At 58.2% G+C, this 11369-nt stretch overlaps 1 protein-coding gene across 3 annotated transcripts; it reads right to left on the bottom strand.

Moving 5' to 3' along the window:
* Nucleotides 1-3093: 3093 nt before the first annotated feature.
* SLC39A4 (solute carrier family 39 member 4) lies at nt 3094-7445 on the bottom strand. 3 transcript variants are annotated; one of them, XM_045561183.1, is made up of 12 exons: nt 7191-7445; nt 6373-6657; nt 5688-5883; nt 5420-5565; nt 5166-5337; nt 4673-4845; nt 4373-4522; nt 4179-4298; nt 3986-4040; nt 3738-3890; nt 3477-3664; nt 3094-3387 (listed from the first exon to the last, which is right to left on the bottom strand). In XM_045561183.1, the coding sequence occupies exons 1-12, from the start codon at nt 7380-7382 to the stop codon at nt 3259-3261; spliced, it is 1959 nt and encodes a 652-aa protein (XP_045417139.1). In that variant the 5' UTR covers nt 7383-7445; the 3' UTR covers nt 3094-3258. The 3 variants fall into 3 exon arrangements, with proteins under 3 accessions (XP_045417139.1, XP_045417140.1, XP_045417141.1); XM_045561184.1 differs by having other exon boundaries at nt 4718-4845; XM_045561185.1 differs by lacking the exons at nt 4373-4522; nt 4673-4845; nt 5166-5337; nt 5420-5565; nt 5688-5883.
* Between the last annotated feature and the right edge of the window lie 3924 nt (nt 7446-11369).

Genomic DNA, 11369 nt, shown 5'->3' with positions numbered 1-11369 from the left:
CCGCGCCTGCGCAGCGCCGCCGCGCGGGAGCGGCTGTGAGGGCGACAGCGGCCCCTGGTGGCCCGGGGTGGTCTCGCGGCTCTGCTCTCGCTGGACGTCTCCCGCCTGAAAGCCCAGCGTGCGCCCACTCCAGAGGACCTTGGAGCGGGGCCCAGGCACGGGCCTGAGACTTATAAAGGGAATCATAAGAAATAAACAAGAGAGCATAGTCATAACCAGCCGGTGGCGCAGGTCTGTAGTCCCAGCTACTCCGGAGGCAGGAGGATCGCAAGCCCAAGATCCTGTTCAAGACGAGCCTGGGCAATGTAGTGAGACCCCTATCTCGAAAAAATATGTATATACATAGTCACACTCAAGAAAACGGCTTGGAAATATGTGTTTGTGTCACATCCAAATCTGCTCACTCACTGAGCAGTGGACAAGTGAACCACTTGGATACTCAGGCAGCTGTGCTAACCTTGAGCCACACCGAACCCTTTTAAAAGTCTTAAAATAAACTGTCCCCCAGGACACATGGACACAACTCTGGCTCCTGCATCACAGGGCATCTGTTTTGATTAAATAAGGCAGTGCCCACAGAACCCTCAGAGGAACCTGGTGCTCAGCAAATACCCTTACAAATGAATGAGAACCCATCTGTCGGGGAGGGATGGTCAGTGTGGAAAGAGCCAGAGACGACGGAGTAGCAGAGTCCTAGGGAGCAGGAAGGAAGGATGCGGCAGCAGGAAGGATGCGGCCCAAGATCCTGCCTTGTCTGTCAGAGAGAAGAAAGAGTGTGGGCAGAGGGGCTCAAGGGGAAGGCAGACGCAGCCTTTCCTGTCGGCTTCTTCAATAGGAAGTGAAGTGAGGCTGTCAGGAGAGGTGAGGGCTTGGAGGCATTGGGGAGGGCTGTGACGGATTGAACAATAGACTGAGGCACATAGAAAGGAGCATCTGGATGGTCATGGGCTGGTGGAGGGGCCTGGAGCCACCAGCACAAGCCCCCACAAGTTCAGGGCTCTTTGCTCCACCATTCAGAGGCCCTTGCCCTCCAAAAGCCAGCTGAGTTCTCCTTTGGCCCCTGTAGCATGGGCCCTATGGCTAGTGGACACTGCTGTCCAGACCACACTTCTGATGTTCCCTGGGGGGCAGGCACTGTGCTGGCAGCTGGTGGTTTTCTATGCCTTCCTCCCCCTGCCCCTGCCCCATGCTCCTGGCCTTCTCTGAGGTTGGTGAAGGTTCTTGAAGAATCAGTGTCCCTTGGGAGTTGGCTGGAGCATATGGCTTTCCCATGCCCCACCAGTCTGGGGACCTGTGTCAGGCCAAGAAGCTCTCAAACATGGCCCTTCCCATTTTGCCTTAGATCCCTGCATGCGGTGCCTACCTCCTTCCAGCACAGGTAGGCCTGGAGAGCATGACACAGGGTAGACCTCTGTTGTTTTGCTCAGGTGCCTGTGGTATTGAGTGAATGGCAGACTCCATCTGATGTCCCCTGGGCTCCTTATCCCTTTTATTCTTTCCTCTTATCTCCTTTCTGCTACCCAGAGAATGCATGTGATAGCTAGAGCTCTAGCAGCCATTTTGGACCTTGATGTGTTATGGATTGAATTGTGTCCACCAAAAAGATATGACACCCTAACCCCTAGAACTTCAGAATGTGACTTTCAGATGAGGTCATACTGGGTTAATGGGTGTAAAAATATAGTTAGATAGCATTAACAATATTTGATAGCACAACAAAGTGACTATAATCAACAGTAAGTTAGGGGCCGGGTGCAGTGGCTCACACCTGTAATCCTAGCACTCTGAGTGGCCAAGGTGGGAGGATTCTTGAATGCAGGAGTGCCAGACCAGCCTGGGCAAGAGTGAGACCCCATCTCTACTAAAAAAAAAAAAAAAATAGGAAAAAATATTAGCTGCAACCAGGCAAGGTGGCTCACGCCTGTAATCCTAGCACTCTGGGAGCCCGAGGCAGGTGGATCGTTTGAGCTCTGGAGTTCGAGACCAGCCTGAGCAAGGGTGAGACCCTGTCTCTACTAAAAAAATAGAAAGAAAATAGGTGGACAACTAAAAATATATAGAAAACATTAGCCAGGCACGGTGGCACATGCCTGTAGTTCCAGCTACTTGGGAGGCTGAGGCAGAAGGATTGCTTGAGCTCAGGAGTTTGAGGTTGCTGTGAGCTAGGCTGACGCCATGGCACTCTAGCCCAGGCAACAAAGTGAGACTTTCTCTCAAAAAAAAAAAAAAATTAGCTGGGCAACTAAAAAAATAGAATAAATTAGCCAGGCATGGTGGTGCATGCATGTAGTCCCAGCTACTCGGGAGGCTGAGGCAGGAGGATTGCTTGAGCCCAGAAGTTTGAAGTTGCTGTGAGCTAGGCTGACGCCACAGCACTCTAACCCGGGCAACAGAGTGAGACTCTGTCTCAAAAAAAAAAAAAAGAGAGAGAGAGAGAGAAGAGACAGACACACCTGAAAGACCTGAAAGCAGGTCATGTGAAGACGGAGGCAGAGACTGGAGTTATGCTGACCACAGGCCAAGGAACACCTGTGGCCACCAGAAGCCAGGAAAGGCTCATGGTACAGACTCTTCCCTGGAGACTTCAGAGGGAGCACAGCCTTGCTCACACCTTGGTTTCAAGCTTCTAGCCTCCAGGACTGTGAGAGAATAAATTTCTGGTTTTAAGGCACTCAGTTTGTGGGGGGCTGTGTTGTGGCATCCCTAGAGACTACAAGGGAACTCTTAGAATTAATGCCTCTGCCAAGGATAGTGGGACCCCCCAACCATAGCCTGCACACACTCTGGCCTCACAGTCTCCAGGCTTGTTTTCCATGAGAAAGAAAAATAAGTCCTCCTCCGTGTAAGCACAGTTGGTTATTTTGTTTTTTCTGCTCTGAGTAAACAAGTTTGATTACTGATTGGGGACAGGGTCCCACTTGCTGCCCACACACCCTGGAGAATTTCTCTGGCCCCATTCCCCAGGCAGGGTCTGGCAGCACAGGGGAGGGGCCTGAGGGCAGCCATCTTGGCTGCCCTCAGGGCCAGGCATCGCTATGGGAAGGAGGTAATGCCCTTTTCGGTGGCCTTTCTCAGCAGAGAGCATGGCTGGGCTCCAAGGACAAGAGCGTCTTTATTGGAGTTGGATCTGAGGACTCCCAAAGGCCTGGGGCTCTCTGGTTACTGGGTTGTAGGTCTGGGTGTGCTGGGCGGGTCTAGGGGCTGAGATAGCCCAGGGCTGGCAGTCAGCGTCGAAGGCCCAAGACTGGGCCAGGGATATTAGAGGGTGATGTTGTCCTCATACAGCGACAGCAGCAGCAGGACGGTCCAGCCACCGAGCAGGCCCACGTTGTGCAGCAGAAAGAGGAGCCAGGGCCGCCGGTCCCTCAAGTTCAGCATGGCCGGGAGCTGAGGAGCAGGAAGGCACCGGGTCAGCGCCGGGGTCAGCGCCCAGCTCAGCCCCCCACCCAGGGCAGCCCCCGCCCCGCCGCCCTGACCATGTCACAGAGCGCCACGTAGAGGAAGAGGCCGATGGCTACCGCCAGGATCCAGGCCTCACTCTCCTCGCCGACTCCGACTGCGAGCGCCAAGTAGAGGCCGGCGAAGGCCGTGAGCGCTGAGGCCCCGTTCAGCAGCAGCGCGCGGCGCACGGACAGCCCCGCGTGCAGTAGGGCTGCGAAGTCCCCTGGGGGCGGAGCCGCGTCAATAGCTCCGCCCGCCAGGCGGCCCCAGCCCCGCCCCGGCCCCGTCCAGCTCACCGAGTTCGTGCGGGACTTCGTGGCAGAACACCGCCAGCGAGGTGGCCAGCCCGGTCTTCCAGGAGGACGCGAAGGCGGCGCCCACCGCCAGCCCGTCGGCGAAGTTGTGCACGGCGTCGCCCAGCGTGATCAGATAGGGCAGCAGCCTCAGCTCTGCGGGCGCGGCGGCAGTAGGTCCGCATGGGCCAGGCCCCCTCCTCCGCGTCCCCGGGCCCCCCAGCCCTTCCCCGGCCTCCCTCAGGGCTCACCTGGCCTCGGTCTCCGGGCCTCCGGGTTCAGCAGCTCCGGGCTCTCCTCAGCCACCTGGGAGGAACAGGGATGAGCTCCTGCCAGGAGGGGGCGGGGGGCGGATAGGCCTTGTGGGGCTGGGAGTGGAGGCGTGGGAAGATGTCCTGGTGGAGGAGGCTCTGCGTGGGATGGGGGCATCGGGCGCCCACTCACCAGATCTGCGCGGGAGCCCTCATGGGGCTGCTTGGGCTGCCTGAGCTCCCTGGGCGCCAGTTGCAGGGGCACGCCGTGGCTGTGGCCGCCGTGGCTGCAGTGCCCATCCTTCTCCGGGTCCTGTGGGGATAGCTGGTCAGGGCCTGCCAACTTCCACCCCACCCACCCAGTGAGTCCAGTCCAACGAGCCTGACCTCTGGGTCCCTGGGAAGCAGGAGGTTGAAGAGGTTCTCGAACAGGAAGAAAGCGTAGAGACCCCCTAGCACGGCCAGGAGGCGCCAGGTGGGCTGTGGGCTGAGGCCCTCCCCGCTGTGCTCCCCACTGTGCGTGTGCAGCCCCAGCACCTAGGGAGGAGGAGGCACGGGGTTGGGGGCCTTAGGGCCCCCTGCGCCCCAGACAAGGGGAGAGGGGTTGGGGATGGAGAAGATCCCAAGGAGGGCATTCCCTGGAAGTCCCGTGGTGGGGAATGGGGGGTCCTGGTAGGTGAGGCAGACCTTGGGTATCAGGTGCAGGAGGGCATCACCCGTGAGAGCACCCACCGCCATGCTGAGAAAGGTCTGCATGACATAGTGGGTGACCCCACTGCAGCCAGCACATGTCAGCAGCAGGAGGCCAAAAACCGCAGAGAGGCAGATGAGCAGCGTGGCCAGGGAGCCATACAGATACTCTGGGGGCAGGGGCAGCACCATGAGAGCCCCCTTCTCACTGCTGCCCCAGCCTCTGCTTCCCAGGGGGTGCCCAAGTGGGGCCCAAGAGTGAGCAGGAGCTCACCAGGGCTGTAGGTGGTCAGTGTGCGCCAGGCCTCTGCTCACGCTGACCCTCCTAACTCCCAGGTCCCCACCTTTCCCTGTGCCACCTCCTCTTTCTACCTGCAGCCCCTGCCCAGCTCTCTCCAGCCCCTCCCTCATTCTCAGTGGCTCCCTCCTCCCATGCACTGCCCCTCCCCCCACTAGCTGCCAGCCGCACAACTATGGAGTGGGCACTCACTCTCTGCCTGGCTGAGCTGGTCCTGGGTGGGGGTACTGGTCTGGAGGCTGCAGGCCCCACTCAGCTGCTGCTGGAGCAGGGCGGGGCTCAGTTGGACCCAGGCCTCAGGGGATACCCCAGCCTGCTCCGACAACCCATACACAGCCATCACGTCCCTTGCACTGAGGCACACCTGGGGGTGGCACGACAGGGTCAGGGCCTGAGGGACTATGAGGCCCCATCTCAGCCAAGACCCTGGCCCACGGGCTGCTCACCGTGTCCCACATGCTGGAGCTATTGTCAGGGATGGCAAAGGGCACAGGATCCTGGTGGTTGGTCCCCCTGCCCAGACGACTGTGGTCACTGTGGTCACCCTGGGACTCTCTGCCCACCCCCAGGTGCTGCATCAAAGCTGCCAGCTCTGGCAGGGAGGACAGAGTCAGTGCACAATGTTTTTGTGGGCTTTAGCCCTGCCCCCACCCCCGACATGGAGGCTGGGGGGCTTAGGGCACTCCCCCCTGTGTGTTCCAGCCCAGGCCTCACCGGCTAGTGTGATGTTGGGGGCTTCGCCACTGTGCTGCTGGAACACAAAGTCCACAAAGTATTGGGGGCTTGGCAGGGCACGGAGGCAGGACCCACTTCTGACATGGTCCAGCAGGACAGCTAGGACCTGGCCTGGGCTGCCGGGAGCCCCTGCCCCTGCTGCCTCCTCCAGCAGCTGAGCGATGTCTACACAGGTCTGGGGGAGGAGACAGGCTTCAGCTGCTGCCCCCAGTGTGACCTGGCCTATAGCTCTGCCATCTCCCACTAACCCCAGGATCTGCCTCCACCAGCCTCCTCAGAGCACTTCTGGACTTGGCACCACCTCTTCTAGCTCACCTAAGACCTGGGCTCTGCCTCAGCCCCTCCCTGGGGCCACAGCCCATCCCTGCCCTGGCCCAGCTGGTCCAGGCTCCCACCCTGCCCTCTGGACTTCTCACTGGGCCCCAAAGCCATCTTGGCCCCCATCCCCTGGGGAGGGCCCCTCCCTGGGCTCCTGCAGCACCTGCCCTGCTCAGTAGTGCACACCCATTTGTGGATCCCAGCCCACTCCAGCCTCCTGAGTGTGGCCCCAGGTGCCCAGAAAGCTCTGCAGGGGAAAAGTTCCACCCAATGCAGCCAGGCCCAGCCCTCCACCTCCCAACAGCTCCCCTCCCTGACCCTCAAGCCAGCCGGCCTGGGTCCTCACCTCCTCCACAGTGGCCCGACTGGCAGTCTGGGCCTGGATCCTCTGGAGCAGCTGGCTCAGGCCTGGGGTCAGGGCCTCAGGGCTCTCGAGCATGGCCAGGAGATGGTCTGCATGAGAGGCCCAGCGGCCAGCCTGGATGTCCTTGCAAGTGCCCTCTGGGTTGCTGAGGTAGAGGACAGCGGCGGCGCTGAGGCGAGCGATGTAGCTAGATGTTAGAACTGGCCCTGGGGGGAAACCTGGCTCCTCAGGGCTGCTCAGGGTCAGGGCGTCCTCTACAGACAGGCACTGTGGGCAGAGACAGGTGGACAGGGCAGAGCTGGGCCCACCAGGCAGGAGGAGGCAGGCCCAGGCTGAGCTATGTGCAGGGAGCTGCCGCTTGCCCCCAGAGGCCACCTCTATACTCCTCTCCTTCTCACATTCAACGCCCCTGCGCCATCCCCTCCCATGCCCCCACACCCTGCCCTCCTGTGTGCCCCACTAGAGGGGTGCCCACAGAGGGGTCCACTGCAAGGGTCTCCCATCCCTGTGTGGTTTCTTCCTGGAGCCACTGCCAATTTGACGATTTTGGGGCCAGCAGAGGGAGAGAGGTGTTCCAGGGGTCCTGGGGAGAAGTGGAGCTGTGTGTCCCTGGAGAGGGCAGGCTTGTCTGAGTCCTGAGCAGAGGCCGGTGGGCTCTGGCCTGCGGGCAGGGCCAGGGCGCTCTGCCACCGTCCTCGGCCCGCCTCCTGGAGTTTGCCCAGGCCCTTTGCTGCCGAGTGGCAGGGTGGAGCAGGCGGGAAGGGGCTGGGGCTGGGGGGCCCATCGGGTGGGGCCCTTACCTTTCCACACGGCCCGTCGGCACAGTGCACACGGGCCGCAAGCGTATTTAACAGGCCACCCAGCGCCTCGAGATCCAGAGTGCCCTGGTCCGAGGTGAGTAGACTCCATAGACGGCCAGGCTGGGCTGCTGTCACTGTCACCACCAGCATGGTCAGCAGCAGCCGTGGCTTGAACTGCACCAGGACTGCCATGCTCAGGCCCCAAAGGGCTCCGTGTTGCTGTGGGGAAGCCGTGTGAGTCTGGGCCAGCTGAGGGCCGCTCAGGTGGCCTGGGGCCAGACGGGGCTGGGCTTGACCTGCCCGCCCCAGCAGGAGGACCTCTCCCAGGTATTTCCTGCAGGGCTCTGTGATTGGCTGCTGGAGGTGCCCGGGTTAACCATTCCAGCGGCAGATCCTCCCTGACAGTGTAGAGCCATTGCCTGTGGGGGGCGAGGACTGGGCTTCTACCCCCTTCCCCTGGGTGGGCAGCCTGGGCACCTGCTCCCCTGCCTGCCACCCCTCTGTTCCCCCAGGGCCTGAGGCGTTCTCTCCTGTGACCCTCTCTCTGGGGACCTGGGGCAGAGTTGCAGGGATGCCTCCACAGCCACACATGGCCTTCCAGGCCCATACTCTGCCTCTTCCCTGCTGCCTCTCGGGGCTGGGGACCTACTGCTCTCTTCTCCCGAGTCCTGGCCTGTGTTTTCTCTGGGGACTGACGGGCTGGAGTCTGAGGGAACCGAAAGGCGTGTGCTGAGTCATGTTCCCTCCTCGGCCCACCAGGGAAAATCCCCAGGAAACGGCCAAAGCTCCAGCACAGACAAACAGGAAGGGAACCAGAAGACTGGGACCTTGGTCCTGGCCACCACCTGGCCTTGGGCTCTTGAGGTCAGGAAGAGGTTGAGGCAGGATCCTGAACTCTGGGCCCAGCGAGGGTGGGGGAAGCTGTGGTTCCCGGCACTACCCCTCCCTGCAAGCTCCCACTCTGACCTTTGAACTCTAAGCCTTATCTCTACCTAGGTGGCAGTCTGGGGGAAGGGGCAGACCCCAGGGAGCCAACACCCAGGAGACTGGAGGCCGAGTGTGGGTGCCTCCTCCTGCAGGGTTCAGCCAACCTGACCCATGGGGTGTGGTTGGGGTGGGGGAGCTGGGAGCCTGAGGACTCTGCCCCTCTTTCTTGCCATGGGTGGGGTGAGCCTGGGCAGGGAGGGCATCAGGCTGGGGTTAGGTGCTCCTCCCGTCTGCCTCACCTGTGTGCTGGTGCTGGGTAACATGATGCCCTCCTGGCTGGGAACACCTGCAGTGTGGCATCCACTTGCCTGGCCCTAAGGCGGAGCTGGGGCAGGGAAGGGACAGGGGGAGCTCACCTGGGAGTGCAAATGATCCTTGGGCTCCTGGGACAATGAGGAAGACAGCTCCGAAGACGCAGTGAACCCAAGCTGGCTTTTTCCCTCTCCCCACAGCCCCAGGACCACAGGGCTGGCTGGAGGCCAGGACCAGGCCAGGCACCTCTATCCTTGGCCCCTGGCCACCCACTACTCAGGAGCTGTTAGCTTCTGGGCTGAGGTCTTGGCCTAGGCCTGGATGTTGCAGCCCTCCCATGTCTCTGGGTCCAGGGTTAGACCTGCCTGAGCCCTGGAAGGTATGTACACGGCTGGCCTCCATTGGACCTCAGTGCTGGGCCACTGCACTCTCCCCACTCCTGGACCCCCACTTCTCCCAGCCGATGCCCTCCTTTCTAGCTGCTGAGAACATCACCGGCTTCCTGAATGTCTGCCTGCCTGGCAGCCTGGTGCCAGCTCCCTGGTGAGGCCAGTCCCCTGTACCGTACCCTCCTCTGCATTCCCAGCCCCCACTGAAACATCTTTTGTCACCCAGCAAGCTCACTGCAATTGCTCCTATCCTAAAAAGATCACATTGAATAGCTTCAAAAAAAAAAAAAGGGCAAAAACATAAACCCATGTTCACAGCAGCATTATCACAATAGCTAAAAGTTGGAAGCAGCCTAAATATCCATTGATGGCTGAATGGATAAATAAATGTGGTCTCTCAGCCTAAAAAAGGAAGGAAAATTTGACACATGCTACAACAGGGATGAACCTGGAGGATGTCATGCTGAGTGAAATAAGCCAGTCACAAACGTGGGCTGGGTGTGGTGGCATGTGTCCATAGGGGAGCTCGAGGCTGCGCCCATGAGCTATGATCCAGCCACTGCACACCCGTCTGGGTGACAGTATGAGACTCTGTCACTGGAAAAAAAAAAGACAAATACTGTATGATTCCATTTATATGAGGTGCTTAGAGTAGTCAAATTCACAGAGACAGAAAGTAAACAGTGGTTGCCAAGGGCCCACGGAGGAGGAATGGGGAGTTAGTGTTTAATGGATACAGTTTGGGAACAAGGACAAGTTCTGGAGGTAGACAGTGCTGATGGTTACACAGCACTGTAAATGCAGTTAATGCCACTGAATTGTACACTTAAAAGTGGTTAAAATGGCAAATTTGGCCAGGCGAGGTGGCTCACGCCTGTAATCCTAGCACTCCAGGAGGCCGAGGTGGGTAGATTGCTTGAGCTCAGGAGTTTGAGACCAGCCTGAGCAAGAGTGAGACCCCGTCTCTACTAAAAATAGAAAGAAATTATATGGACAACTAAAAATATATATAGAAAAAATTAGCTGGGCGTGGTGGCACATGCCTTTAGTCCCAGCTACTCGGGAGGCTGAGGCAGGAGGATTGCCTAAGCCCAGGAGTTTGAGGTTGCTGTGAGCTAGGCTGATGCCACAGCACTCTAGCCTGGGCAACAGAGTGAGACTCTGTCTCAAAATAAGTAAATAAAATAAAATGGAAAATTTTATATTTCATCATAATAAAAAAATTAAAATAGATCAAAACCACCCTCCCTGGCTATCTGCCTCCCTCTGGCTCTCTCAACACTATTTGTGAGGCCTCTGGCACTCCTAAAGTCCCCCCTCACCCACACGTGCTTGTCAAGGTCACCGAGAGCCCCATAGCCAGACCCCAGGAGTACCTTTCTTGGTTTTACTCAGTCTACCCTGGACTCTGCTGCTCCCGCCCCATGTCCTCGCCTCCTTTGCCGGTCTCCAGCCCCACCTCCCAGTGCCATGCCTCTGACCCCACCTGTCCTCTGGTCTCCTGCTAGAATTCCTGTTGTGCCCTGGAGACACCGAGCCTGGGGCCTCCACAACCTTCCCCTGAACCCCAGCCTCCCATGTCCAGTCACCCACTTAACTCACCCACTTAACGGCTGCCCTTGACCACCTGAGGCAGCTCCAGCTCAGCCTGTGCACAGAGATCCCTACCTGCTTCCTCCACATCCTGTTCCACATCCCCAACCAGCCCACACACAATGGCACCTCCACTTTGGTTCTCAACATCTGAAACACCACATGCCTCATTCCATTGGTGTTAGATGCCATAGGTATCAAGAAGTCCTGTTGGCCCAGCCATGTGGCCCTGCCAACCCACGAGGCACCGACCCATGAATAGGCCTGGCTTTCGTGTGCACTGCTTTGAAGAAAGTGGTTTAACAGCAGGCTGGAGGTCGGGCTCAACTGCGTTAAAGTTTCCCAGGCATCTGCAGACTTGAAACAATTCTGTCTGCAGAATGCTTAACATGGTCCTCTGCTGACTGGATACCGTCGAGTACAAATCCCTTCAGAACCCAGAAAGTCTGCTCCTTAGTGTAGTAAAATGAATCTTTCAAAGGTTTCCCAAATCACTTCTCATGAACCAATGAATATTCAAAAAAGAGCTAAATTTGAAGCCTGTACAAAGCTTACCCTTATAACAAATGTGCCATAACATATAAACTTCTACATTTGTCAGTACTTAACTACCTCTCTGAATTTTCGTGAACTTCTATTTCACAAGGGTAATTGTTTTATACGTACTGGCAGCAGCATATGATAAAATACTTATAAAAAAAAGAAATCCTGTTGTTCTTCCAGCCACCAAGAATATGCTAGTTAAACTCCAGCATGCCCTTTATTCTGATGCCACAGTTGGTAAAATGTGAAATAATGCACCTCTTGGAGCACACAGATGTGGCCGTGTGGTTTGCTGCTGTCCCCTGAGGACAGCCTCTGACAGCAGCAGGTGCAGCCCTCACTGCACTTCAGGCATGGCCAGTCCCAGGGCTCCTGGGCAAGGGACTCAGGGGCTTTGCTGAGGTGCTTCCAGGCC

This window comes from Lemur catta, chromosome 9 (assembly GCF_020740605.2).
Source record: "Lemur catta isolate mLemCat1 chromosome 9, mLemCat1.pri, whole genome shotgun sequence".
NCBI lineage: Eukaryota > Metazoa > Chordata > Mammalia > Primates > Lemuridae > Lemur > Lemur catta.
Note: the sequence above shows the minus strand (reverse complement) of the source record. Positions and strands in the feature narration are given on the sequence as shown.